Below are 26748 nucleotides of genomic sequence, written 5' to 3'. Positions count from 1 at the left end.
TATGCACAGCCATGCAAAGCAGGGTTCAGGAGCTGACAGTAAAGAGAACTGTATTGTTTACTGACAGTTCTCTCTCTCTCCATCGGAGATGCTCTTCAATCACCGGGCGTCCGCAAGTAATTACCTGCTGGCATCTGGTGATTGACAGATAAGGCCACGAATGGCGGCGTGGGTAAGGCACGTGCCCCCTTCCCAAAACTGCAAAATCATATATATATATATATATATATATATATATATATATATATACACACACACATATACAGTTGTGTTCAAAATATTAGCAGTCACACATCACTAACCTGATCACTCTTTTTGGTAGAAATTATATTTTTACATGGCAAATAATTTACTGGCAGGTGTAGTAGAATAATAGAAATCCAACAGACCCAACAGTCATGACATGCATGCTGCTGATTCTGTGTAATTGAATCACTAATTGAAAGGGGCTAGTTCAAAATAATAGCACTGTGGAGTTCTATTAGTGAGGTCATTCATTCTTTGAAAAACAGGTGGCAATTATTGCCCTTATTTAAGGAAGAAAGGCAGCAAATGTTGTACATGCTGTTTACAGTGTATTTCTCCCTGAAATTCTGAGGAAAATGGGTCGTTCCAGACATTGTTCAGAAGAACAGCGTACCTTGATTAAAAAGTTGATTGGAGAGGGGAAAACATATAAAGAAGTGCAGAAAATGATAGGCTGCCCAGCTAAAATCGCAAATGCTTTAAAATGGCAACCAAAACCTGAAAGACATGGAAGAAAGCGAAAAACTACCATTCGAATGGATAGAAGAATAGCCAAAATGGTAAGGACTCAGCCAATAATCAGCTCCAGGAAGATCAAAGAAGGTATAAAGTTACCTGTGAGTACTGTTACAATTAGAAGACGCCTATGTGAAGCCAAGCTATCTGCAAGAAGTCCATGCAAAGTCCCACTGTTGAAAAAAAAGACGTGCTGAAGAGGTTACAATTTGCCAAAGAGCACATTGACTGGCCTAAAGAGAAATGGCGCAACATTTTGTGGACTGATGAAAGTAAGATTGTTGTTTTTGGGTCTAGTGGCCGGAGACAGTTTGTTAGACGACCCCCAAACACTGAATTCAAGCCACAGTACACTGTGAAGACAGTGAAGCATGGTTGCGCAAGCATCATGATATGGGGATGTTTCTCATACTACGGTGTTGGGCCTATTTATCGCCTACCAGGGATCATGGATCAGTTTGAATACATCAGAATACTTGAAGAGGTCATGCTGCCTTATGCTGAAGAGGAAATGCCCTCCAAATGGGTGTTCCAACAAGACAACGACCCCAAACACACCAGTAAATGTGCAACATCTTGGTTCCAGACCAACAAGATTGACGTTATGGAGTGGCCAGCCCAATCCCCGGATCTTAATCCAATAGAAAACTTGTGGGGTGACATCAGAAATGCAGTTTCTGAGGCAAAACCAAGAAATGGAGAAGAACTGTGGAATGTAGTCCAATCATCCTGGGCTGGAATACCTGTTCACAGGTGCCAGAAGTTGGTTGATTCCATGCAACACAGATGTACAGCAGTTCTCAGAAACAGTGGTTATACAACCAAATATTCATTAAGTGATTCAAAGGAAAGCAAAATCTTCAAACATTTTTCAGTTTATATAGTGAATGTTTGAGTTTGTAAAGAAGAATACAAACACTGCTATTTTTTTGAACAGTCTAATATTCACTTTTCTTCAATTTTTTTAGAGGAACAACACAAATTTGATATTTTTCTTCATGTTTTGATTTGGAATAGAATGTGTAGTGTTCCCAATGCATTTGTGTGTATGGAAATAAAAGCTATTAGAAAGATTTTGAGCTTTATTCACTTTTTTCAACACACTGCTATTATTTTGAACACAACTGTGTGTATGTGTGTGTATGTGTATATGTGTGTATATATATATATGTATGTGTGTGTATATATATATATATATATATATATATATATATGTGTGTGTGTGTGTGTGATTGTGTGCATCCGTGCCACCCTGTAGCAGTACTTCTGCTATAAGGTGGACGGGACCCTAATTTCAGTTAAAAACAAGTTGACTTGAGTTCCTCTGTTTAGCGTCTATGTAAATACATTAGCACTGCATTAAAATATGAGAACCTCTAAGTTCATGCGCTGCTTCTGAGGCTGCTCTGACTTCAAAGGTCTCATTTGGAAAAGCAGGGAAACCTTTTACTTTCATGATCTGTTGTATAGGTACTTAAAACCATTATATATGGTTATATGAATGTTATTCTGTTAGGGCAAATACCTTTCTAACAAGCATGTGACACTGAGGCTTAAAGCTGAACTCCAAGCAAAATGCTAAATACACAGGTGAAACACATATAAGGGAGTTTTTACCTGTCAAATGATTTTTATTTTTGTATACAGTTCTGAGATTTACACAGCCCTGTCTGGCAGAGCAGGGGACCTTATTTTGCTCTGTTGCAATTTGGGGGTTGAGATTTCTATCATCAGAAAAGATTTAAAGCACTAGTGCAATTTTAGATGTGAATTGAGTCGCACAGAATGGCATTACAATGAAAATTGCCTTGATTTCAATGGTGCCCGTTCATATCATTGCAACTCAGCACAGTGCGATTTTCAAAGGTTCCTGTGGCAGCACAATGGCTAAATGGTTAGCACTTCCGCCTGGCAGTATTAGGGTCATGGGTTCGAATCCCAACCACGGCATCACCTGCCTGGAGTTTGCATGTTTTTCCTGTGCCTGCGTGGGTCTCCTCCGGGTACTCTGGTTTCCTCCCACACTGCAAAGACTTGCTGGTAGATTAATTGGATCCTGTCTGAATATGCAAACCACATCCATGTTTAGACTACTTAAAAATCAGATCAAAATAGGATTACAGCAGTGTGAACCTAGCCTAAACTGAAACATTTTATAAAGATTATGTTTAAGCATGCTTATGATAAACAGTTTAGATCAGTGCACCTCTTTCTCTATTCCTGCCTTTTATATAGTTACTTAAAGGGAACATTTAGTACGGTTGTACATTTATTACGGTCAGGGCTAAAATATTTTTAGTCTGGGAAATATGTAATTTTGCATTCTCCATTTGAACCAGCAAGTGGAGCTTTAAGCATCTTTTACATTTTAAGCACAGCCAGATGAATCATCAGAGCAATGATTATTGCCTTATCAGATGGCTGTCAGAAGTATTGAACATTGTACCTCAAAGAGTGTGATGTGCTGTTTTTTAGCCTAATCATATTATTAGGGGAATCCTTTTTCATGTATTTAATCTTCAAATGTAAAACAAAGATTGTATATTGATAACAAGAAAAAAAAGATACATTAGAATTCAAAAGTGTGAAATAAGCCCAAAAATTTTCATTTTTTTTTTTAAATCGCAAATCCTGACACATTTATAAGCCAAGGTACTATTAAATGTCCAAAATGTGTAGTCAATATATTGACAAAAAATGCCTTATGCTAGTGAATGTGTGCCTCTCCATGTCACATTTTAAAGTGGGTGTATTAAAGAAGTGTACTCCATGATCTAACACCTACCCATTTAAAAAAAGTCTAGGTTCACACCTATGCGTTTTCCGGAAATGCACAGCAGTCCAATTAACACAGTTTCCTAAGGGACAAGTTCACATCTCCACATTTTCACCTGGTGTTTTTTGGAAAGTGTCAGGTACTTTTAAATGCAAAAACTTGTGTTTTTGGTCTATAGACTTCAATGGAAATACTGCAGAAAAGCACATAATGTGTGTTTGCTGCATTTTTTCCACGTTTTGAGTTTTAAACTGCCTAGCAACAAGAAAAAAAAATGCATCAAAAACACGTGCGAAAACGCACTGCCAAAAGCACTGCAGAAATGGATCAAACGTAAACTGCATAGGTTTGAACCTAACCTAAAGGGCAGCATTTGGAAAATAGGGGAGGGCTGGTTGGCAACCGCAGTTCATTGGCATCCTAATGGTTGTGCTTTCTGAGAATGGAGCACATGAGAGATTCCCAAGTTTCCCCATACTTATTATTGCTTTATTTCCCTAAGAACCAGGCACTTCTTATATTGCATTCATTGGAATACAATACAAATACAAAGTTTGTTTGACTACATTCAAAAGCCTACCCAATTAAACAGATGCATTAACACTTCTGAACAAAAAAATTCAGAAAACTTCTCATTCCTTTTTATTTATTTATTTCAAGTAGTTCTATAGCACCGTCAATTTACGCAGTGCTTTACATATATATATTGTACATTCACGTCCTTCTCTAACTCTCAAGGAGCCTAATGGAAATAGTGAAGCAGATTTATTCCATGGCTTTGGATGTGCCCCAAAATTTAAGGCATTTTAAAAACTGGTAATAAGATATAATACAAAACATCTAGTTAAAGTTGAACTCCAGAAAATGTAATAATCCTTCACTGCAAGGTTTCAAGTGGAAGTTCAGTCAAAATCTAAAGCTGGCCCTACATTATACAAATTTCTTGTTCAAGTTCCTTTAGATTTACATTCAACTATGTAGTGTTAGGACCTGCCTGATTGTGTGATGTGTGGCCAGCCTTAGGCTAAACATACTCCCACCCCCTTCTAAGCCTATTCTACACTTCTCTATCCTGAAGCCATGCCGGTCTTGTCCCATGGCAGCTTCTGTACAGAAGAAAGACGGCCGACAATAGATGCCCCATAGTAAGCCTATGCTTAAGGTAATCTCCCAGGCATTTGCAGCCATTGTCGGCGATCTCTCTTTTACATAAAAGCAGCCACTGGTGAGATCGTGTGACCGGAGTGACTTCAGTATAGGTAAGTATACAAATCTTTCCCTTCTAGGGTTAGATAGAATGGGGGTAGTAGTAGCTTTAGCCGTAGATCTTAACTAAACTTCCACTTTATGTGCTTCTTTTAGGTCTAGTAGGCTGCAGAAAGCAAAAAAGTTACTTTTGATTATCTCATTGCTGAAAAAAAAAAGCAAGTGGAGGTATGTTGACCCCACATCACTATAACTTTCCTTAAACTATCATTTTAAGGCATCCCTTTAGAATGAAACACAGAAGCATATATTTTTTGAGATGCGGGAGTCTTAAATCAAAACCCTACTGATCCCAACAAAACAAAAAATACACTATATTGCCAAAAGTATTGGGACAGCCCTCCAAATGATTGGATTCAGGTGTTTCAATCACCTCCATGGCCACAGGTGTATAAAATCAAGCACCTAGGCATGCGGATTGCTTCTACAAACATTTGTGAAAGAATGGGTCGCTCTCAGGAGCTCAGTGAATTGAAGTGTGGTACCGTGATAGGTTGCCACCTGTGCAATAAGTCCATCCATGAAATTTCCTTACTACTAAATATTCCACAGTCAACTGTTAGTGGCATTATAGCAAAGTGGAAGCAACTGGGAATAACAGCAACTCAGCCATGAATTGGTAGGCCACGTAAAATGACAGAGCAGGGTCAGCACATGCTAAAGTGCGCAGAAGTCGCCAACTGTCTCCAGAATCAATAGCTAAAGACCTTTGTGCAGCCTTCAGATTAGCACAACAGTGCATAGAGCGCTTCATTGAATGGGTTTCAATGGCTGAGCAGCTGCATCCAAGCCTTACATCACCAAGTGTAATGCAAATCATCAGATGCAGTGGTGTAAAGCACGCTGCCACGGGACTTTGGAGCAGTGCAGACGTGTTCTCTGGAGGGATGAATCATGTTTCTCTGTCTGGCAATCTGATGGACTTGTCTGGGTTTGGCAGTTCCCAGGAGAACTGTACTTGCCTCACTGCATTGTGTCAAGTGTAAGGTTTGGCGGTTGGGGGATTATGGTGTGGGGTTGTTTTTCTGGGGTTGGGCTTTGCCCCTTCGTTCCAATGAAGGGAGATGTTAAGGCATCAGCATACCGAGACAGTTTGGGCAATTTCATGCTCCCAACTTTGTGGGAACAGTTTGAGGATGGCCCTGTCCTGTCCTCAACCCAATAGAACACCTTTGGGATGGATTAAAGCGGAGACTACGAGCCAGGCCTTGTCATCCGACATCAGTGTCTGACCTTACAAATGCACTTCTGGAAAAATGGTTAAACATTCCCATAGACACACTCCTAAACCTTGTGGGCAGCCTTCCCAGAAGAGTTGAAGCTGTTATAGCTGCAAAGGGTGGGCCAACTCAATATTGAACCCTAAGGACTAAGACTGGGATGCCATTAAAGTTCATGTGCATGTAAAGGCAGGAGTCACAATACTTTTGGCAAAAAAAAGTGTAGTTCTGTATTTGCTTAAATGAATGGAAATTCATCCATGAATGGGACAAAAAAAGGACATGGACGGGTGAAAAGTCTATCAATATGCCAATGCAAGCCTCATATTGATTAACAAAGGTAAACCTTAATTACCTAAATAAATATTGAATGAAACTACATCTGTCACAACCAGCCTGGCCAAACACAACGAGGATCTACTGATGTATTTTAAAAGCAGCTGCTGTTTAGGACAAAAAAAAAAAACACACAGCGGTGTGCTTTACAAATGCGTATTGCGCAATAGGGATCGTTCACACTTGTGCAGCGATTTCCACACAAGATAAATACAGCTCAGTAGGACACATAGAAAACAATTTTTCTGTGCATTTTCACACCACAACATAGCTTTTTGACGCAATAGAGAATACACACCACAGCCTCCATTCTATGAACAGCTGGATGTAAATCGGCACCCAAGACAACAGCAGTGATTATTCAACAAGTGTTTACCCCATGGAAAACATTGCTGTATTTTAATAGTCCTCAATATAAACATAGTTTAACAAAAGGAAAAAAAAAAAAAACAGAAAAGACACAGGAGAGCTAGACCAAACTCATGTATGCTAATTCACACTCAGTATATTAACATACGCTTGCCTACATCTGAAATTGCTTTCATTTTCCTCTTCCCTAAATTACATGAAAGGAAAATTTATACACAGTCTTGGAAAACCCTCTCATTGTATTCAGCCCCATGATGTGCAGTTATTCGCGTTTTATTTCTGCACCTCACACAGTAGAATAAATTACCCCGGGAGAAATATCAGCCATAATCAAGAAAAATCTCATTTCAAATGCATTAGGCGCTGGAGGATATTGTGACCTATAAACGAAAGCTTTCAAGGTGGGATTTAATCAAATAAAACTTTGTTACCTAGCCTGGATTTTCAGTGGAATTTTGTAATTAGCATTTGAAAATAAAACTGTCTTTGATGGTTTAAACATCTGTATATATAATTTCTTTCTCTTTTCCATTGTAGAGCTATGTGATGATTGCTTACATCTTCTAATGTACTGATCTAAGATCTTGATGCTTTATAGTAATGTTTTGAATAGAAACACACATAGCATTCTTAGCGTAATGATGCTAAATATTGTTTTTTACCGTTTTAAAAAAAAAATGTTTATGTTTTACAAAGAATTAATGTCGACAAAAAATATACACAAAATTACATAGATGCTGCCTCAATTATACTAATGATACATAACCCTACATTTCTTCAAAGATGTTATGATGTAATAAATGTTCTGTGCAGTGAATGAAGACTACAACACTAAACCAGTGGTAGGCAACTTATAAGGTACAGGGGACCTTAACGTATATCTAAATCCAAAAACAGAAATGCTACTATTGCTGCTTACCTCCTTAGATGTTGTGGCAGCATCAGATTTCTTTTATCACACTTTTTGTTTCTTTTATTTCAACTTGGTGATCCTATCATTAACTCAATTCCTGTCCAAGGATGACAACTTTACTGAGCAGCATTGTCACCCTAGGACAGGGAGTATATTAGGACCATTTATTAAACCAATATTATAAAACGCTGCTAAAGCAGGGTATACATGTAAAAATCTGCCGGTTCAGCAGGAATATAATAACCCAGCGGGAGAAATCTCTGTATCTAAATCCTTTTTGTTGATGCAGGGATCTCTAGGTGCTTTTTTTTTTTCGTTCAACCCGGTGGCTGAATGAAAAAACAAACTCAATGTGTATACCATGATTTACGGTAAGGTACATTTTCCAGACAGAATAGGTGCAATTATGCAAAATGCGTTGTTAGAGTTTACATGTCCTTTAAATGAAACCCCACTGCAAGGGTAACTTTTTATTGTACCCAGAGTTCAGCTTTAAAGTGGTTGTAAACCTCAGGTATGAAATATGAACAAAGCATATCCCTCTATAGTGTGTACTTGTCTCAGTTAACAACACTAAGGGGTTGATTTACTAAAACTGGAGAGTTCAAAATCTGGTACAGCTCTGCATAGCAACCAATTAACTTCCAGGTTTTTTTTCTGTCAAAGCTTAATTGAACAGGCTGAAGTTAGAAGCTGATTGGCTACCATGCACAGCTGCACCAGATGTTGCACTCTCCAGTTTTAGTAAATCAACCCCTAAGTGTCATTTTGGTCTGCTGCTTTGTTCCTCTGCTATCAGCATGAATCACTTCTGACAAGTTTTCCTCACACCAATAGAAAAAGGTGACAGTGGAGGGAGCTCCAGCAGATTGACATATTCAGCTCTGTTCCTGTGTGCTGTGTGAGGGGAGTATGTCTCTTCCCTCCAATCAGCTCTCAGAGCTCTCCTCACTGAGCTCTGCAGTGTGTAATTTCAGCTCTCTGTCCCCTTTGTTCTGACAGCTCCAACAAGCTTTATAAATTCTGGACTTTGAACGGCTTAAGAGAAGAGCACAGTACAGGTACAACTTATGTAGGAGGATTTGTTTTATCTCTGTGTATCACCTGAGGCCAGTCAGTTCACTGGGTATATATAAGGATTTACAACCACTTTTTTTAAGTTTGTTTATTGATTGTAATAGGTAACAAACACAAATACAAAGTCACAAGCGCAACTCCCAAACAGTGATGGAGGTTTCACAGAACCTCAAACCCAACCCCCCACCCACCCTACCCAATCATGAAAGAAAATGCAGTAATCAGGGTAATAAATGTGAATACAAATTTAAGATACCCAAACTGGAATACACATGTGAACCCCAACTATTTCATTGCCCCCAACACTAAGCAATTCTAACTACTGAGGAGAATATCATGCTCAGCGCATGGAGGTCAGCGCTATACTGTTAATGGCGGTGATGAGCGACTTATAGTGGGACTGTGGTAGTGTGGCAGGCAATCTGGTGCTAGTTGATGCTGGCTGGGAGGGACACTAACTGACACTAACATCAGTAGTGACACTAATACAGTAATCAGTGCTAATACTGTACACTGTCACTGTACTAATGAAACTGGATGGGAGGGGGTTAACAGCTTAAAGACCACCCACAGTATGAATACTGCGGGCGGCCTCTCTGCACTGGATCATGTACATGTACGTGATCCAGCATTTCGGGGTAGAGGGCGCCCGAGCTATGCTGTTATTCGGTACAGCACAAGTCGGTTAGCAGGTCCTGGCCAATGAATTATGAATGGGAATGCTGATCGACTTAGCAAACCACAGCACAAAGCCCTGAGTTTACTAAGAACACAGCGCTCTGTACAACGATGTGGCTGTTTTTTCTCCTTGCAAAGCGCTGTGTAAACTGTTGGAGTTACTGTATATAAATCCTGTATAATAATATTAGTAAAAGTAGCACATATTACACACATTGCAGATTGTTAGGCACACAGTTAACCTTTGACTGCCCCTAAATGTTATAGAATTGAAAAATGTCACCCTATGTGTTTTGTGGCATTCCTAAACGGTCTCCAGCCGCTGTGCAGGCATAGTGCAGGACCCAGGACTCTGATTTTGGTTTCAACTCTGCTGGCTGATCAGTCTAGAAGTCATAAACTTACCACCTTCCTCTTAAGATTACATTTTGCATCTATATTTTTTCATATTATTTGCATAAAAGACAGAGCCCATCACTGCACAGAGCATGGTAGTTCCTCCCAGTTCTGCCCTGTGCTCTTTTTGCTCATTTGATTGACAGCTGTATTTTGTAAAACAAGTAACAAATGGATGATAAAAGAATAGGGGAGTGAAGTAGGATTAAAGCAGAATCGCACTGTATCTGAGCACCACAAACTGAAAACGCAATTTAATTGATTTTTTAACATTCACAGCAAACTCATCCATCCATCTTTGCCTCCGTGCTTCATTATGTTGAGGCCCTAGCATTGCTAGCCATGGCCATCTTGAGTAAGGGCAGGTGATTCATGTAACATTCACTTCCTGGAATCCAGCTGCCCTTAGTTAAGGCTTGCAGACAGGAGGGTGTGCTTAGCTTCAAACAGCCCCTCAATCCCTCCTTCAGATGAAAGAAATAAATCTCCATGGAGACTCATGGAATGTATGATAACAATTAGACCTAGGCCAGAAACCATCAAACAATTGAAGAGATGTAAAAAAAAACGTTTAAAACATGTAAATATAATACATCTTATCTAATTACTAATGCTAGAAGCATAAGGATTAAAAATAGTTCATGTTGATTGAGAGAGCTTAATTTCACTTTAAAGAGGGAAAGAACCACCCTATTACACATCTGATTCCTAGCAAGGAAGCAAGAATTACATGACTTCTCTCAGATGTTAGTGTCACCTTCATTCCCTTTCTCTAATGCATGAGTGTCAAACTGGCGGCTCTCCAGTTGTTGCCAAACTACAAGTCCCATGAGGCATTGCAAGACTGACAGTTACAAGCATGACTCCCAAAGGCAGAGGCATAATGGGACTTGTAATTTCGCAAGAGCTGGAGGGCCGCCAGTTTGACACCCCTGCTTTAATGCTAAGGAAGAGACTTGGAAAGATGGCCTGTCAATAATATGAAATATGGATAATGCAAAAGTTAAAGCAAGTTAGCAAGTATGACTGCATTCACAATTTTTGATTTGCAAATTTGAAACCTTTTGCATTAGAAAAAATACATATACTATAATTCTTCTTTTAATGCACTGACTTTTTTTAAATTTCTTTTAATCCAGTTTTCTTTTCATTTTCTTTTTCCATTTAAAGTCCTGCACTGCTAGAGAGGACATAGCACAGTCTGAGAATCAGTAAACCTGTTGAAATGCTAACTGTTTCCTTAATGTCTTCCTTTTCCATTTACAGGTGAAAAAATGTCAGTTGCATACTGTCTCTTATGCTACAGAAAGGTTAGTACTTCTGGCACAGCGTCAAGACCTGAACACAACTGGAAATATATCAGTAAGTTCACTCTAAATAACTCACTAAAGATCTGCTATGTATTTTAGAAATTATTGGAAGTATTGAAACATCTCTATTAGTATATCCCAGAGCTTATAGGGTGTGTATATTTGTGTCCAGCCTGCTTTTTATTATGACTCTGTCAGTAATAATAACAAAGCCACAAAGAATACCCTGTAAAGGTAGATACTTACCTTTTCTGCTGCTCACATCACTAAATTATGCTGCATCTGATGAAGTTTACTGTAGAAACCTACAATTCTGGTCTTCCTCACACTGGTTGTTCCTCTCACTTACCCAAACATCACTACAGTACTGAGTAGTGTAGTAAAGTATAGTAGTGAGGGGAATTCAGCCATTGGAGAAATAAAGCTAGTTACAGTGACTTGAAAAAATATTTATACCCCTTGAAATGTTCCACATTTTGTCATGTTGCAACCAAAAACATCAATGTATTTTATTGGGATTTTATGTGATAGACCAGCAATGGGCAAACTACGGCCCGCGGGCCGTATATGGCCCGGCGGACCTTTTAATCCGGCCCGCGGAGCGTGATAAGAAAAAAAAACAGCCAGGGCAGGCAAACATTGGCTGTCAGGATGTGTGTAGGCGGGGCAGCGTGACGAACGTGAGGGGAGCTAGGCTCCTCTCACAGTCCGCCCTGAAGACCGGAACGGCGCGGGAACACGGCGAGAGGAACGCGCAAAGCAAAGGTAAGTAAATTGACACGGGGGACTTGGCTTACTACTTGGGGGGGAATAGTACTATGGGGGATGAAATACTATATGAGGGATGAATTAATATGGGGAATGAATTACTATAGGGGGAATGAATTACTATAGGGGGGATGAATTACTATATGGGGGATTAATTACTATGCTTACTATGGGGGAATATTACTATACTTACTATGGATGGCATGGTAGTGGCTGGGCCGGCCAGCAGCTAGTGGGGTGCATAAAAGTTTTGTAAAATAACTCTTTTTATGCTTTTCTACCTTAAATTAATCTAAACATTTAATGTTACAAATTTTAATTTAATTTATATTAATTCACACATACACATCATTCATCTACTCTTGGTCCGGCCCCCGGGTCCAATATATGAACCCATTGCGGCCCTCAAGTCAAAAAGTTTGCCCACCCCTGTGATAGACCAACACAAAGTGGCACATAATTGTGAAGTGGAAGGAAAATGATAAATGGTTTTCAAAATTTTTTACAAATAAATATGTGAAAAGTGTTGTGTGCATTTGTATTCAGCCCCCTTTACTCTGATACCCCTAACTAAAATCTAGTGGAACCAATTGCCTTCAGAAGTCACAGGGGCTTTGAAGCAGTGGTAAAAAGAAGAAGATTAAGCAACCTAATAAGGAGAGTAACTGGACAATTGGTTAGGCAAAGTTGGTTCCCTACCATATATTTGCAAAATCTATTATTATATGAGAACATAGAGGAGAATAAGGCCCACAGAAGACATGAAGAATAAAAGTACTAAAGGAAGTGGGCTTAAAGGGTCCCAAGCAGGTACAATTACAAAAATATACGTCTCAAGGAAATGTGACCCCAGAAAGGCTTCAAGGTATAAACGGAAAAGTTGAAGGAGATATCAGTCTGGAAAATAGTCCTAGATTATCGATGGGCTTGAATGTTAGTAGTCAACAAATAACAGGAAATATGGAGTTGAGAGAAGTTGAAAGTGAATTACAAGTACCGAATAAAAAAGAGATGGCAGAAATGTTTAAGGACTTAGAGAAAACAATAAAAATGAAATGGCAACTATCCGAAATGATTTGGGGCAGGTGCTAATGAGAGTGGAAGTAGCAGAGGAGAAAATTAAATATCAGGCCCAAAACATTTCTGAACTAGAAAAGAAGATAAAGAATATGGGGAAAACCCAGGAAAAATTGTTGTATAAATTAGAGGTACAAGAAAATAGGAACAGGAGGAACAATCTTAGGATGAGAGGAATACCAGAGATTGCAAAAGGGGAAGCATTGCAAGAATTAATATGTAAAATTTTAAACTTCATAATGGACAGACCTGAATTAGAATTGATTAAAATGGACGGTGTCTTGAGAATAGGAAAGCGCCATCAAAGTGCCGGGAAGGAAAAACTGAGAGACGTAATTGTTCAATTCCACAAGTATGGGGATAAAGAATAGACTTGGAGGAAGATCAAGGGGAAAACAATAATTAAATATGGAGAAATGGACATTCAGATTTTTGCAGATCTTACACCAGAGACTTTGTGGAGAAAGAGAACGCTGAAAGCTTTGATAGACCAGATTAGAAAAAAGAACGTGCCTTATAGATGGGGGACTCCAGCATGCCTGATTGGTTGGAAAAATGGAGTAACAGCTTATTTGAGATTTCCGGAGGACTTGAGAGACTTCTGTGAAAGACTTGAGTTGCAAAGAATGGAGATTGCCGGATGGGAAGAAGAAGATAGAGAAATAGGAGAGACAAGACAAGAGGACTGGCAGTCTGTTAGAGGGAGGAGGTAGAGGGAGGAGGTGGAAAGAGAGGAAGATTTTTTTTTTCTCCCTTCCTTTCCACTCTTCTCCCTCCCCTTTCTTATAGTATTTCCTCCTGATATTTGTTTCTAGAGGTCCGTGGATTGGAAGTGATATAGATAGGATAGATTTACTACCTTTTAGTGAGTCTCCAGAGTTCTTCTTTAAGGGGTTTTGTGGAACTTTAGTGAGTCAATTGAATAGATAGAGGGTGCGGGGGAGGTGGGAGGAAGGAGGAGCTGCCCATGGGCGGAGTTTAACCCCGAGTATTAAATCAAAAGTGGAGATTAGGTCCACAAATAATTAATAGGCATATTAGAAGCCTAAAAGTGGGAAAAGGTGAGGGGGGGAGGGAGATGGGTGGGGGGAGGGGGAAGGGGATGAGGGTTAACACTCTGCAGGATTGAGGGAGTTACTAGAGCAAGGAAAAAAGAGGAGAGGGGAAGGAGGAGAAGAGAGATTTAGGAAAGATGGAAAAGTTACAAGTTATTACTTATAATGTAAATGGGTTGAATTGTCCTGGGAAAAGATTTAGGCTATTATAGAGCATCATCAGTGGTTTTCTTGCAAGAGACACATTTTGAGATAGAATCAAAGGTCAAGTTAAAATCTAGACATTACCCAACATGGTACTATGCAGATTCCCCGATTAGGAGAGCAAAAGGGGTGGCAATAGGGTTTGCAAAAAATATAAGGTTTAAGCTGGAGGATAGAAAAGTAGACCCAGAGGGGAGATATCTGTTTTTGAAAGGCAAATTGCAGGAGGTGGAGTGTACAGTAGCTAGTGTGTATTGCCCAAACAGGAAGCCGGAGATATACTTGAAAAGTGTGCTAACAATATTGATGGACTTTAGAAAGGGTTGTTTGATAGTGGCTGGGGATTTTAATTTTTGTATGGACCCACAAAGGGATGCAACCTCTTCTGTGCAGAGAGAGGGGGTAGGTCTCTGAGATTACTAAAGAAAGTGATCCATTTGTTCCAATTAGTGGATACATGGAGAATTATGCGTATGAAGGATAGAGACTATACTTTCTTCTCAAATGCACATGAGATGTATTCGAGGTTGGATTACATATTGGTAGACCATCGACTCATTGAATTTTTGGTTAAAGTAGAAATAGGAGCAATGTCTTTTTCGGATCATGCCCCAGTTATGTTGAAAATGGGATGGGGAAGGGGGAAGACAGGTGGTATAGGTTGGAGGTTGAATGAGGCACTTCTCCTGGAGAAAAATACAGCCCAGAAGATTGGGGAAGAAATTGAGAGATTTTTCAAAGAGAATGAGACTGAGGAGGTGTCGATAGCTACAGTGTGGGAGTCTCATAAGGTATATAGAAGAGGTATCTTGATCGCGATTGGGGTAAGAAAGAAAAGAGAAAGGAGAGAGAAAATTAGCGGGCTCTTAAAAGAAATATTTGACCTGGAACAGATACACAAAAATAGTATAGTAAAAGAAATAAAGCAGAAAATAACAAAAAAGAAAGAAGAACTAGAGACTTTAATGGAGGAGGAGAGAAGGAGAGTCTATAATAAAGTGTTAAGTGAGAGGTATAGATGGGGAGATAGACCAGGAAAATATTTAATGAGAACCCTAGGGAAAAAGAAAAATAGGAATTATATTGAAAAAATAAAAAGCTCCAAGGGAGAAATAGTTCACTCAAATAAGGAGATTGCTAAAGTGTTTATGGAATATTATGGAAAGTTGTATAACATCAGTTCCTATGATACTGTAAGTAATACTGAAACTGAAAACAGGGAAAAAAGAAGCCTATATCTAAAAAATGCGGGCCTACCCAAATTAAAAGAAGCACAATTAAAATCTTTAGATGCAGAAATTACACTAGAAGAAATAAAAGCAGCATTAAAAAACACAGAGACGGGGAAAAGTCCAGGTCCAGACGGCTACACAGTGAGGTACTATAAAAAATGTAGTGAAATATTAACCCCCAAGTTAGAGAGATATATGAACTCTCTGGAAGGAGAGATGGATGTGAGGAGAGAATCACTACAGGCTCATGTGGTATTGCTCCTTAAAGAAGAAAAAGATGCTTCTCAGCATTCTAGCTATAGACCAATTTAATTATTGAACTCAGATACCAAGTTATATGCAAAGGTCTTAGCAAATAGGCTGAAAGAGTTTATGCCCGAATAGATACATGGGGATCAGGTGGGCTTTGTCCCGGGGAGGGAGGGGAGGGATAATGGGTTGAGATCCCTGATGCTCATTCAGAAAAGTAGAAAAGGAAAGACACTGGTGGCAGTGCTTTCGATAGATGCTGAAAAGGCCTTTGATAGAGTTGATTGGGGCTTCATAATGAATACATTAGAAGCCCTAGGGATTGGAGTTAGAATGAGGGAATGGATAAGAAACTTGTATAGGGAGTCCTCAGCAATTATTATAGTAAATGGGGAAAGAACAGAACCTATTGGGATGTCAAATGGAACAAGACAGGGCTGCCCATTGTCCCCCTTGTTGTATGTTATGTCATTGGAACCCTTGTTGTCTACAATAAGAAAGAATAGAGATGTAAAGGGAATTAAGATAGAAAGTATTGAACATAAAGTGGCTGCCTTTGCAGATGATTTGTTGTTTTATGTGGGAAATCCCAGGATAACGCTTCCAAACTTAATTAAATTATTGAAGGAATATGGGGAACTATCGAATTTGAAGATTAACCAAACAAAAACTGAGATTTTAAATATAAATATTCCAAGAAGTGAAAAAGAGAAAATACAAAAGGAATTCCCCTTTATCTGGAAAGAAAGAGATATAAAATATCTAGGAGTAAAACTCACTGCTTCATATAAGTATCTGTATAAATTAAACTATATTTCATTATTAAATGAAATCAAGGAAGAATTAAAAAGAGGAATCCCGTCATGGATAGGACGCATAAACCTGGTAAAAATGATAATTGTACCTAAAATTTTATATAGATTTCAAATGATCCCAATTAAACTTCCAGAAGCTTTTTTTAAAGTAATAAAAGGAATGATAACAAGATACATATGGAGGAATAAAAAAATGAGATTGTCATATGAACTATTAAGTAGAAATAAAGAGAAGGGTGGACTGGGAGTTCCAGATATTAAGAGATATTACAAAGCAGTAATTTTAGGGAGAATTTTTAATTGGACGTTTAATTTAGAAAGGAAAAGTTGGGTAAAAATTGAAAATGTACTTAGTTGAACTAATTTAATTAGAATTATATGGTTACCAGCACAATATAGAAGATTAAAAGAGGATTTAAGCGTATTTACTTTAAATATACTAAGGGTGTGGGATAATTTACACAAATATATGAATTGGGATTTTAATTCAATATTAATGCCATTAAGAAACACAGAATTTTTTCCCCCATGCAGAGAGGAGATAACAGGTAAATGGTTTAAAAAGGAAGATGTCCAACTGAGAGATATAATGGGGGAGGGGAAATTGAGATCATTCAAGGATTTGGAAAAGGAAAATGGAGAGATATTTACTAGAATAGATGAATGGCGATATCACCAATTAAAATGTTTTATTGGAAACCTCCCAAAGCCCCTGAGAATGAAAAAGGAATGGAATTTGTTTGAAAGGTTGTTGGAATCACGGGGGGATGGGAAACACGGCACTGCTAAAATATATAGGCTCCTCACTGAATTAGACACAAACACAAAGCCAATTCACATAGTAAAATGGGAAAGAGATATGGGGGTGGTTTTCGATGAGGACAAACAGAATAAATAGATTAACTCACGAGAATGTAAGCATGAGAGAAGTGGAAATAAATTATAAATGTTTGACAAGATGGCACATTACACCGAGTGTTGAGCACAAGATAAGTGGGGAAAAATCACCATGGTGTTGGCGGGGGTGTGGAGAACTAGGTACAGTGTATCACATTTCCAAAAATTCAAGTATTCTGGAAAGCAATAGTACATTTAATTGGGATCATAACTGAGATTGACGGTTTTCGTCAAACACTCTTGCTGCCGGAGGAGGAGGAGCCTAATCATGGCGGCGTGAGAGAGGGCGATGTGAGCGCTCTCCGTAGGATGACCGCCCTCCTTCCCTAGATGTTCCCCATGGAAGTTGCAAAGGTCCCCGGCTAAGAACTTACGGGTGAGAGGGGGTTCCGAGAGTGAAGCGGTGAGGACGGAGCTGCGGGAGTCCTGGACGGCGAGACGGCTGGGAGCCTCTCGTTCGAGATTGCTGGGAGTGCGGGTGACGCGAGGCAGTCACGTGACCCACCGAAGGGGAGCACTGGGAGACAGAGAGGCCGGCTGGCTTCCTAATTCAGGGGGAGATGCCGGCCCTCTCATCGACAGTGCAGGTGGACCCGGCTCATCGATCCGATTCAGCAGGAGAGGAAGGAGAGAAAAGCGGCTGGCCTTCTATGGAGTCGAAGCCGCTGTGGTAGAGAGGTGCACATGATTGTCGGTTACCCAGGAGTGAAGCGGACAGAGAGAGAAGAAAGGGACTCGGAGAAGCCCCCCACCCCCCCCCCCCTCCGGTCGAAGGGAAAAGGAGCAGAGCCACACCAGAACACTGAGAGCCTCACTGGAGTGAAGCAGTTGGAAGGAGGGTGAGTGAGAGTATCTGGACAGTATAGTAAACTTGTTCATGGATAGTTTCTTGGTGTGGCAGGAGAAGTATATATAGAGAAAAAGGAGGGACCACCAACTAGGTTGAAGAAATTAGAACTCACCTAAAGGACTCATTGTCAGCATATACCTTAAAGTTTAAAAGAAGAGAGCTGGATACATTTAAAAATATGAAGAGCAAAAATAGTAAAGGGAATGGCCCCAAACATGCCCAATCTGAAACAATTAGAAAATTTACATCCCAAGGTAATGTGACCCCAGAAAGAACTCAGGGGGCAGGTGAAAAAAGTATAATGGAAAACAGTATGGATAAAAGCGCCAGATCCCCAGTGGAAATGGATAATAACCAACAAATAACAGGGGAAATAGAGTTAAAAGAAAATGAAGGAGAACTACAAATCCCAAATAAAAAGGAGATGGCAGAAATGTTTAGAAATCTGGAAAAATCAATTAAACAGGAAATGGGAATTATTCGGAAAGACCTGGGACATCTCTTGACTAGAGTAGAAGAAACAGAAGAAAAAATCAATAAACATGCTCAAATTCTTCCTGAACTGAAAAATCAGATAATGGAGATTAGGCAAGAACAGAAAAAATTGGGATATAAGTTGGAGATACAAGGTAACATGCACAGGAAAAATAATCTCAGGATAAAAGGAATTCCGGAGCTTGCACAAGATAAAGATTTAAGAGAGACGATACAAAAAATTTTAAACTCCATTATGGGTAGATCTAGAACAGAGACATTCCTATTAGACAATATATATAGATTAGGAAGGGCCCAACGAGATCGGGCGGAAGAGAGACCGAGAGATGTAGTGGTTCAATTTAATAAAAATGGAGAGAGAGAAGAAATATGGAAGAAGATAAAAGGAAGATATAATATTGAGTACGAAGGAAAAAATATACAAATCTTTGCAGACTTGACACCTGAGACATTATGGAGAAAGAGATCATTGAGACCTCTAATAGAACAGATGAAAAAACAGAATATACAGTATAGATGGAGTGGCTCAATGTGTCTAATCGGATGGAAGAATGGAGTTACTGCATACCTGAGATTTCCTGAGGAATTGAGAGACTTTTTTGACAAACTTAACATTCAAAGAGTAGAGATTCCAGGTTGGGAGGTAGAGGGAGGGAAAAATGCTGAGGGAAAAGAGGAATGGCAGCAAGTTAGAAGAAAGAATAGAGAAGGGATGGAAAGGGGAACATTGAGGTAAATGGAGGGAAGGTGAACCGTACAAGGTTAGAGTTCTACCTCAGGGCTAAGATCCAAATGTGACAGTAAGCTCACAAAGGATCAGATGGCAAAAAATAGGCCTGGTGGGGGTGGGGGGGTGGGAGGGGGGAGGGTTGAGAGGGTTGCCGAGGGGGGAGGGGGAGGAGGATGTTGGGGAGGGGGGAGGGGAAAAGGGAGGGTTGTGGTGGGGGAGGGAGAGAAGGATGGTATAGGGGGCAGGTTTTAAAAATACTCTGCATAGGGATGAGATGTATACAAGAATTATGGAAGATATAAAATTTATAACATATAATGTAAAAGGGTTGAATAGTCCTGGGAAGAGATTTAAGCTATTTAAGGAGTTGCAACATAGAGAAGCCTCGGTAGTTTTTTTACAGGAGACGCATTTTGAGATTAAGTCAAATATCAAATTAAATACTAGGAATTATCCAACATGGTTTTATGCAGATTCCCCAATTAAGAGAGCTAAAGGGGTGGCAATTGGGTTTGCTAAAAATGTAAGGTGGGAGGTGGAGGAGAGAGAGACAGATCCTGAGGGGAGATTCTTGTTTTTGAAAGGTAGATTGCAGGAAATAGAGTGTACAATAGTGAATATTTATTGCCCAAATAAGAGACCAGAGGTATACCTGAAAGGGATATTAAGAAAATTGATGGACTTTAAAAAGGGAAGACTGATAATGGCGGGAGATTTGAATTTATGTCTGGATCCACAGATGGATACAACTTCTCGTGTGCAACGAGAGGGAGGTAGGTCTATGAGGACCTTAAAAAAGGAGATACATGAGGGTCAACTAGTGGATATATGGAGAATAATGCACGGAAAGGAAAGAGACTATACCTTCTTCTCTAATGCACACGAGATTTATTCGAGATTGGATTATATAATGGTAGAACATCAACTTATCGAGAGGGTGGTTAAAGTAGAAATAGAGACAATGACTCTCTCAGACCATGCCCCAGTTATAATGAAGGTAAGATGGGGGAGACAACTGACAAGAGGGGTAGGATGGAGGTTAAACGAGGCCCTTCTATTAGATCAAGAGATTGATCAGCAGATCAGACGGGAGATGGAAAGATATTTTCAGGAGAACGAAACAGGGGATGTCTAAGTGGCCACTGTCTGGGAGTCCCATAAGGTATATGTTAGGGGTATATTGATTGCGCTAGGGGCAAAAAAGAAAAGAGAAAGGAGTAAGAAAATGACAGGGCTCTTAAAAGATATAAACGACCTGGAACAGATCCATAAAAATAGAATAACATGTGAGATAAGACAGAAGGTAATAGGAAAGAAGAAAGAATTGGAGATATTAATGGAAGAAGAGAGGAGGAGAGTACTCAATAAAGTTGCAGGGGAGAGGTATAGATGGGGAGATCGACCAGGAAAATATTTAATGAAAGCCCTGAGAAAAAAGAAAAATAGAAATTACATAGAAAAAATAAGAAACCCCAAGGGAGAAATGGCTCACTCTACTAAAGAGATCGGGAAGGTGTTCAAGGATTATTACAATAAGCTGTATAATATTAAGTCTCAAAACCTAGTAAATAATAGTGAAAATGAGAACAGAGAAAAAAGAAAGGCATACTTAAAAAATGCAGGACCAAAGATAGATGAAGATCTATTGAAATCCCTGGAATTAAAAATCACACAGGAGGAAATAAAAATAGCACTAAAAGATACTAAGGTGGGGAAAAGTCCTGGCCCAGACGGATATACCGTGAGGTATTATAAAAAATATAGTGAACTATTAATACCAAAGTTGAAGGAGTATATGAATACCCTGGGTGGAGAAATGGAGATTAGACAGGAATCCCTACAAGCCCATGTAACACTTATACACAAGGAAGGGAAGGATGCTACTCAATGTTCTAGTTATAGGCCAATTGCACTCCTAAATATAGATACAAAGTTATATGCAAAGGTTTTAGCAAATAGGATGAAAGACTTAATGCCAGAATGGATCCAGGGAGATCAGGTTGGTTTTGTATCGGGGAGGGAGGGTAGAGATAACGGAATTAGAACTCTGTTGTTGATCCAGAAAGCTAAGAAAGGGAAAACCCCGGCAGTGGTGCTCTCGATCGATGCTGAAAAAGCTTTTGATAGAGTAAACTGGAGCTTTATGATGGATACCCTAGAGATCATGGGGGTAGGTGGTAGAATGAGGGAATGGATAGGAAAATTGTACAAAACGCCATCCGTGGTTATTTTGGTTAATGGTGAAAAATCTGCGCCTATAGGGATGTCAAATGGGACTAGACAGGGATGCCCACTGTCCCCATTGCTGTATGTGTTAACATTGGAACCTTTGTTAGAAACAATTAGGAAGAACGTAGATATAAAGGGAATACAAATAGGGGAAACTGAACATAAGGTGGCAGCTTTTGCAGATGACCTGTTGTTTTATGTGGGAAATCCTAGGATAACACTCCCGAATTTAATAAAAAGCTTAAAAGAGTATGGAGAAATATCAAATTTGAAAATCAACCCGACAAAAACTGAGATCTTGAATATAAATCTTCCAAATAGTGAGAAAGAAAAGATACAAAAAGAATTCCCTTTTATATGGAGAGATAGAGAGATAAAATATTTAGGAGTTAAACTTACTGCTTCATATACAAAATTGTATAAATTAAATTATATTTCCCTTTTAAACGAGATTAAGGAGGAATTGAAGAAACTGGGAGGAGGAACCCCTTCCTGGTTAGGACGAATAAATCTGATAAAAATGATAATTGTACCCAAAGTTTTGTATAAATATCAAATGATCCCAATAAGACTCCCAGAGGCATTTTTTAAAGAACTTAAAAAGATGATAACAAAATTTATATGGAAAAATAAAAAATCTAGAATATCCTATGATTTGATGAGTAGAGGTAAAGAGAGAGGGGGATTGGGAGTGCCAGATTTTAGGAGATACTATAATGCTGTAGTTTTAACACGAATTTATGATTGGACACACAATATAAGGGGGAAAAGATGGATGAAGATAGAGAATGATCTGAGTGGAGTTGACCTGAGTAGAAATATATGGGCACCAGCACAATATAGAGGCTTAAAAGAAACCACGAGTGTGTTTACATTGAATGTTTTAAAGGTGTGGGATACTTTACACAAGTATATGCATTGGGATTTTAATTCACAATTAATGTCACTAAGGAATATGGAGTATTTTCCACCAGGTATTGAGGGGAGTATGGGAAAATGGATCAAAAAGGAAGACATTCAACTAAGGGATATTATGGATGGACAGAAATTGAAAACATTGAAAGATTTAAAGAAGGGTGGAAGGGAACTTTTTATTAAGATTGATGAGTGGAAATATCACCAATTAAAACACTTCGTTGAGGGTCTTCCAAAACCCATAAGAGGGAGAAAGGAGTGGAACTTGTTTGAGAGGTTGTTGGAATCACGGGGAGATGGAAAGCGGGGCACGGCAAAAATTTATAAAATTCTCACTGAGTTACTCACGGAAGTAAAACCAAGGTACATAGAAAAATAAGAAAAGGATTTGGGGGTAGAGATAGATGAGGATAAACAGAGGAAAATATATAGACTCACACACGAGAACATTAGCATGAGAGAGGTGGAAGTAAATTATAAGAGTTTAGTAAGATGGCACATTACACCAATTGTGGAACACAAAATGGGTGTAGAGAGAACACAAGAGTGTTGGCGTGGGTGTGGAGAGATTGGTACGTGGTTTCATATTTGGTGGGAGTGCCCAAGGATTCAAAAGTTTTGGGAGACAACGGTCAACTTAATAGAGAAAATCTCAGGAATAAAGATAGGATTAGATCCACAAGTGTGCTTATTACATAAAACAGATTTACCAGTGAATAAATATAAAAACTCGGGTATATGGTACTTTGTGAATGCAGCTAAGGGTTTGATACCTAAATTCTGGCATAGTTTAGAGGTTCCGAGAGAGAAGGACTGGGTAGAGAGAGTAAATCAGATTAGTAAGATGGAGAAACTGTACTATATCCAGGAGGATAAGATGGAGATATATAATAGGAGATGGGAGAAATGGGAAGATTTTGTACACCAAATGAGTATACATGAAGTAATGATAAGAGAAGATTCTTAAATTTTATAGGGAAGGAAGTAAGAGAAAAATGCAGAGTGGGAGGGTGGAGGGATGTGGTAGGGTGTAGGGGTAGAGGTAAGGGAAAAAGAAGAAAAAGGAGGTAATAGAAGGAGATAAGAGTAAGAATTTTATATGAGAATGTAGATGAAATGTATTGTTATGTTCTTCTTTCTTGTTCCTCTTTTTTCTTTTTATATGTAATTATAAATATGAAAATTTAATAAATATTTGAATTAAAAAAATAATAACTGAGATTGACATCGGGTTAGACCCAGAGGTCTGCTTGCTACATCGCACAGAGTTATCAGTCAGCAAATATAAGAAATCAGGTTTAGGGTACTATCTAAACGCAGAAAAAGGTCTGATCCCTATGTTTTGGAGGAAAGTAGAAGTACCGAAAAAGGAAGACTGGAAAGATAGAGTAAACCAGATGAGAAAGATGGAAAAGCTCTACTATATACAGGAAGATAAGATGTGGATATACTATGCGAAATGGAAAAATTGGGAAAAATCGGGAATAAATGTGAAAAAGTGAAATATAGGATGATATAGAGTGAGTTGATAGGTAGGTGTTTCTTGCTTAAGTCGAGAGGTTGTTGAGAGAATGCAGAGTGGGTAGTTGGGGGGGGAGGGAGGGGAAGGAGGAAGGGAAAGAGGGGTGGGTTGGGAGGTGGAGGGAATTGTTTTAAAGGGAAAAAAAAAAGGTAATAGGAAATAGTTATGTATATGTAATGTGAATATGATGGAAATGTGTAAATATTTGGAAAATCAATAAATATTTAAATAAAAAAAAAAAAGAATGGGCAGACTGGTTTGAGAGAAAGATAACAGTAACTCATGTCAATATGGACAAAAATCTCTGAGGAATGTTTCAACACCTTGAATCTATGCCAAGAAGAATGAAGGCAGTTCTGAAGGCAAAAGGGGGTCCAACCCAGTACCAGCAAGGTGTACCTAATAAAGCAGCCGGTGAGTGTATATTAGGGCCAGTTTAGACAGGAGCCAGTTAACCTACGAGCTTGTCATTGGAGTGTGGGAGGAAAATGGAGTACCCAAAGGAAACCAACAAAAGCACAGGGAGGACAAAATCCATGCAGTAGTGCCTTAGCCAGGATTCAAAACAAGGACCCCAGTGCTACAAGGCATAGGTGCTAATCACTAAGCCACTGCACTACCCCACCCATGAATACAATCTGTGTAGTCATGTCATAAATAATAAGGTGACTGAGGAGAACTAAATCAGTGTCTGATGATAAAGTAACAATGTAACCGTTGTAAACTTCACACAGTACTACAGTGCATAATTCTGTTTTTGTTTCAGAAAATATTGCCAAGATAACAGGATCATTGTTATTAGGGTAAGTTCATGTCTCCATGATTATCAAAGAGATAAGAGAGAAGAGAAAGCAGACAGTTAGATAATCGCACCTAAATTATGTAAGTGCCAGTAATATGGCCCCAATAATTATGAAGTTGGTGTTAATGTCTATTAAACAGTTTGGGATTAATAAGTAATACATTTTGGATCAAGGTAGGTAAACTATTATTTCAATTTGACCCATAAACTACCGTACGTTTAAACTAAACTAAGTTTACAAAAATATCTGTCCCATGCTACCCTTGAATTACTTTATTACAACTGCATAAGCATTTAAAGTGTATGTACAGTATAGCACAAACTTCTTTTAAGTTTAGGATCGAGTAGGGAATGGTTAAGCCCCATATCAGGTTGCTTTTTTGCTCGCTGTGTCATGCTGGGGAGATTTTACTTTACCTCTTGTTTTGAAGAGGTGTCTCTAAAGTGGGTGGAATTCCCATTTTAGCCATTTGTCACTAGAACATTTATCCCCCTTGGAAGAGTTCCTTTCTTTTCTTTCTCTCATGATAACTCTAAGCAAGGATGCAGATGGCAAAAAAAAAAAAAAAACTTGGTGGAGGGTGTAGTCCTTCTGCATGCTATCCTAAACTAAAAAAAAAAAAGTTTTGCTTTTACATATGCTTATTCTTTTGTTTTTTGTGTGTATGTAAACGATTTTAGATGCACTTACACGTGCAGGCTCTTCAAGCAAGACACTTGCTTGTATTACCAGTACCCCAAATCATTAAGTTTTCTTTAATTCAATAAAGTGGTTTGGTGTGAACATGACCATTTTAGAGCAGTGGATTTGATAAATGTGTGCATTTTACCTGCACTGGTGAATGCTGTTAATTCTTGAAAGGACTTTACAGGTCTTAGGTTGGCCACACAGCACAACCTGCAGCTGCAACCCTGTGCAGCCTGAGGATCAGGTGCCGGACTCAACATTTTAGTAATTTTTTTACATAATAGTTAAGTATTACTTTGCAAGCATTTTTCATTACACTTAAGCCAACAGCAATAGCAACCAATCTCATTGGCTACTATTAGCATCACCTCCACATGAATTTGCTTTGCTTTTTCTACAGCAGCTCATCCTTCTATAGTTATTTTGCACCCTGTTTTAACATTTTCTTATTTTTTTATCAGGGGATGTTTGCTTTTCACATATGAAATCCAGTCTCTTAGAAGGTCTATTACGCTTGATACACAGGCAGTACGGCAGGAGAAGCTAAAGTCCTATATTTATTTACAAACCGTCCCATTGGAGCAAAATGACTTCCAAAGTAAGATTTCCATATATTATTTTTTTTTCAGTGATTATGACCTGTGCACTCAATTGTGCAGCAACAATTCTACACAGATTTAATTTATGGGTTAACAGTAGGGATGTGCCGAAACATATAGGCCGAAAAAAGCCCTATCGGCATTTTGCTGATAGGAAAAATGTAGCCGATACAGGTGCCTGTGTGTACTGCAGATGGGGGGGGGAGGCAGCAGAGCAAGGGAGGAGAGGAGCAGTGTATACAGTGACTGGCTGCCTATATGTCAGTACCAGTTTTTAAATGTAATTGCCAGCTTGTTTTTCCTTTACTATAGCTCAGAGAAGGAGCTGTCATTCTTGGAGGGCTAAAGGAAATAAAGGATCGAGGTCACCAAGTGACATTACCCAGTGTCCCCACCCCTTTGTTTCCTTTAGCTCCGGGGAAAGTGGAAGCTCATTCTCTGAGCTATGGTGGGAAAAAAAGCCTGTAATTACAAACCGGTACTAACATATAATGACAGCCAGTGAGGGAGCCTCTCTG

The 26748-nt window shown here is 39.0% G+C and overlaps 1 protein-coding gene across 2 annotated transcripts in view; it reads left to right on the top strand.

Moving 5' to 3' along the window:
- The window catches only part of SERAC1 (serine active site containing 1), an 85977-nt gene that overhangs the window by 23926 nt on the left and 35303 nt on the right, over positions 1-26748 (top strand). Inside the window, exons 1-4 of one of the 2 annotated variants that reach the window (XM_089669726.1) lie at positions 8686-8703; positions 11060-11155; positions 24908-24944; positions 26093-26229. In XM_089669726.1, the coding sequence (XP_089525852.1) occupies positions 11068-11155; positions 24908-24944; positions 26093-26229 (262 nt within the window). In that variant the 5' untranslated portion in view covers positions 8686-8703; positions 11060-11067. Of the gene's footprint in view, positions 1-8685; positions 8704-11059; positions 11156-24907; positions 24945-26092; positions 26230-26748 lie in introns of those variants that run through there. The other variant, XM_089669725.1, reaches the window with a different exon arrangement.

Source organism: Staurois parvus, unplaced genomic scaffold, assembly GCF_062004578.1.
Source record: "Staurois parvus isolate SC_StPar_1 unplaced genomic scaffold, SC_StPar_1.0 ptg000081l, whole genome shotgun sequence".
Classification (NCBI taxonomy): Eukaryota; Metazoa; Chordata; class Amphibia; order Anura; family Ranidae; genus Staurois; species Staurois parvus.
Note: the sequence above shows the minus strand (reverse complement) of the source record. Positions and strands in the feature narration are given on the sequence as shown.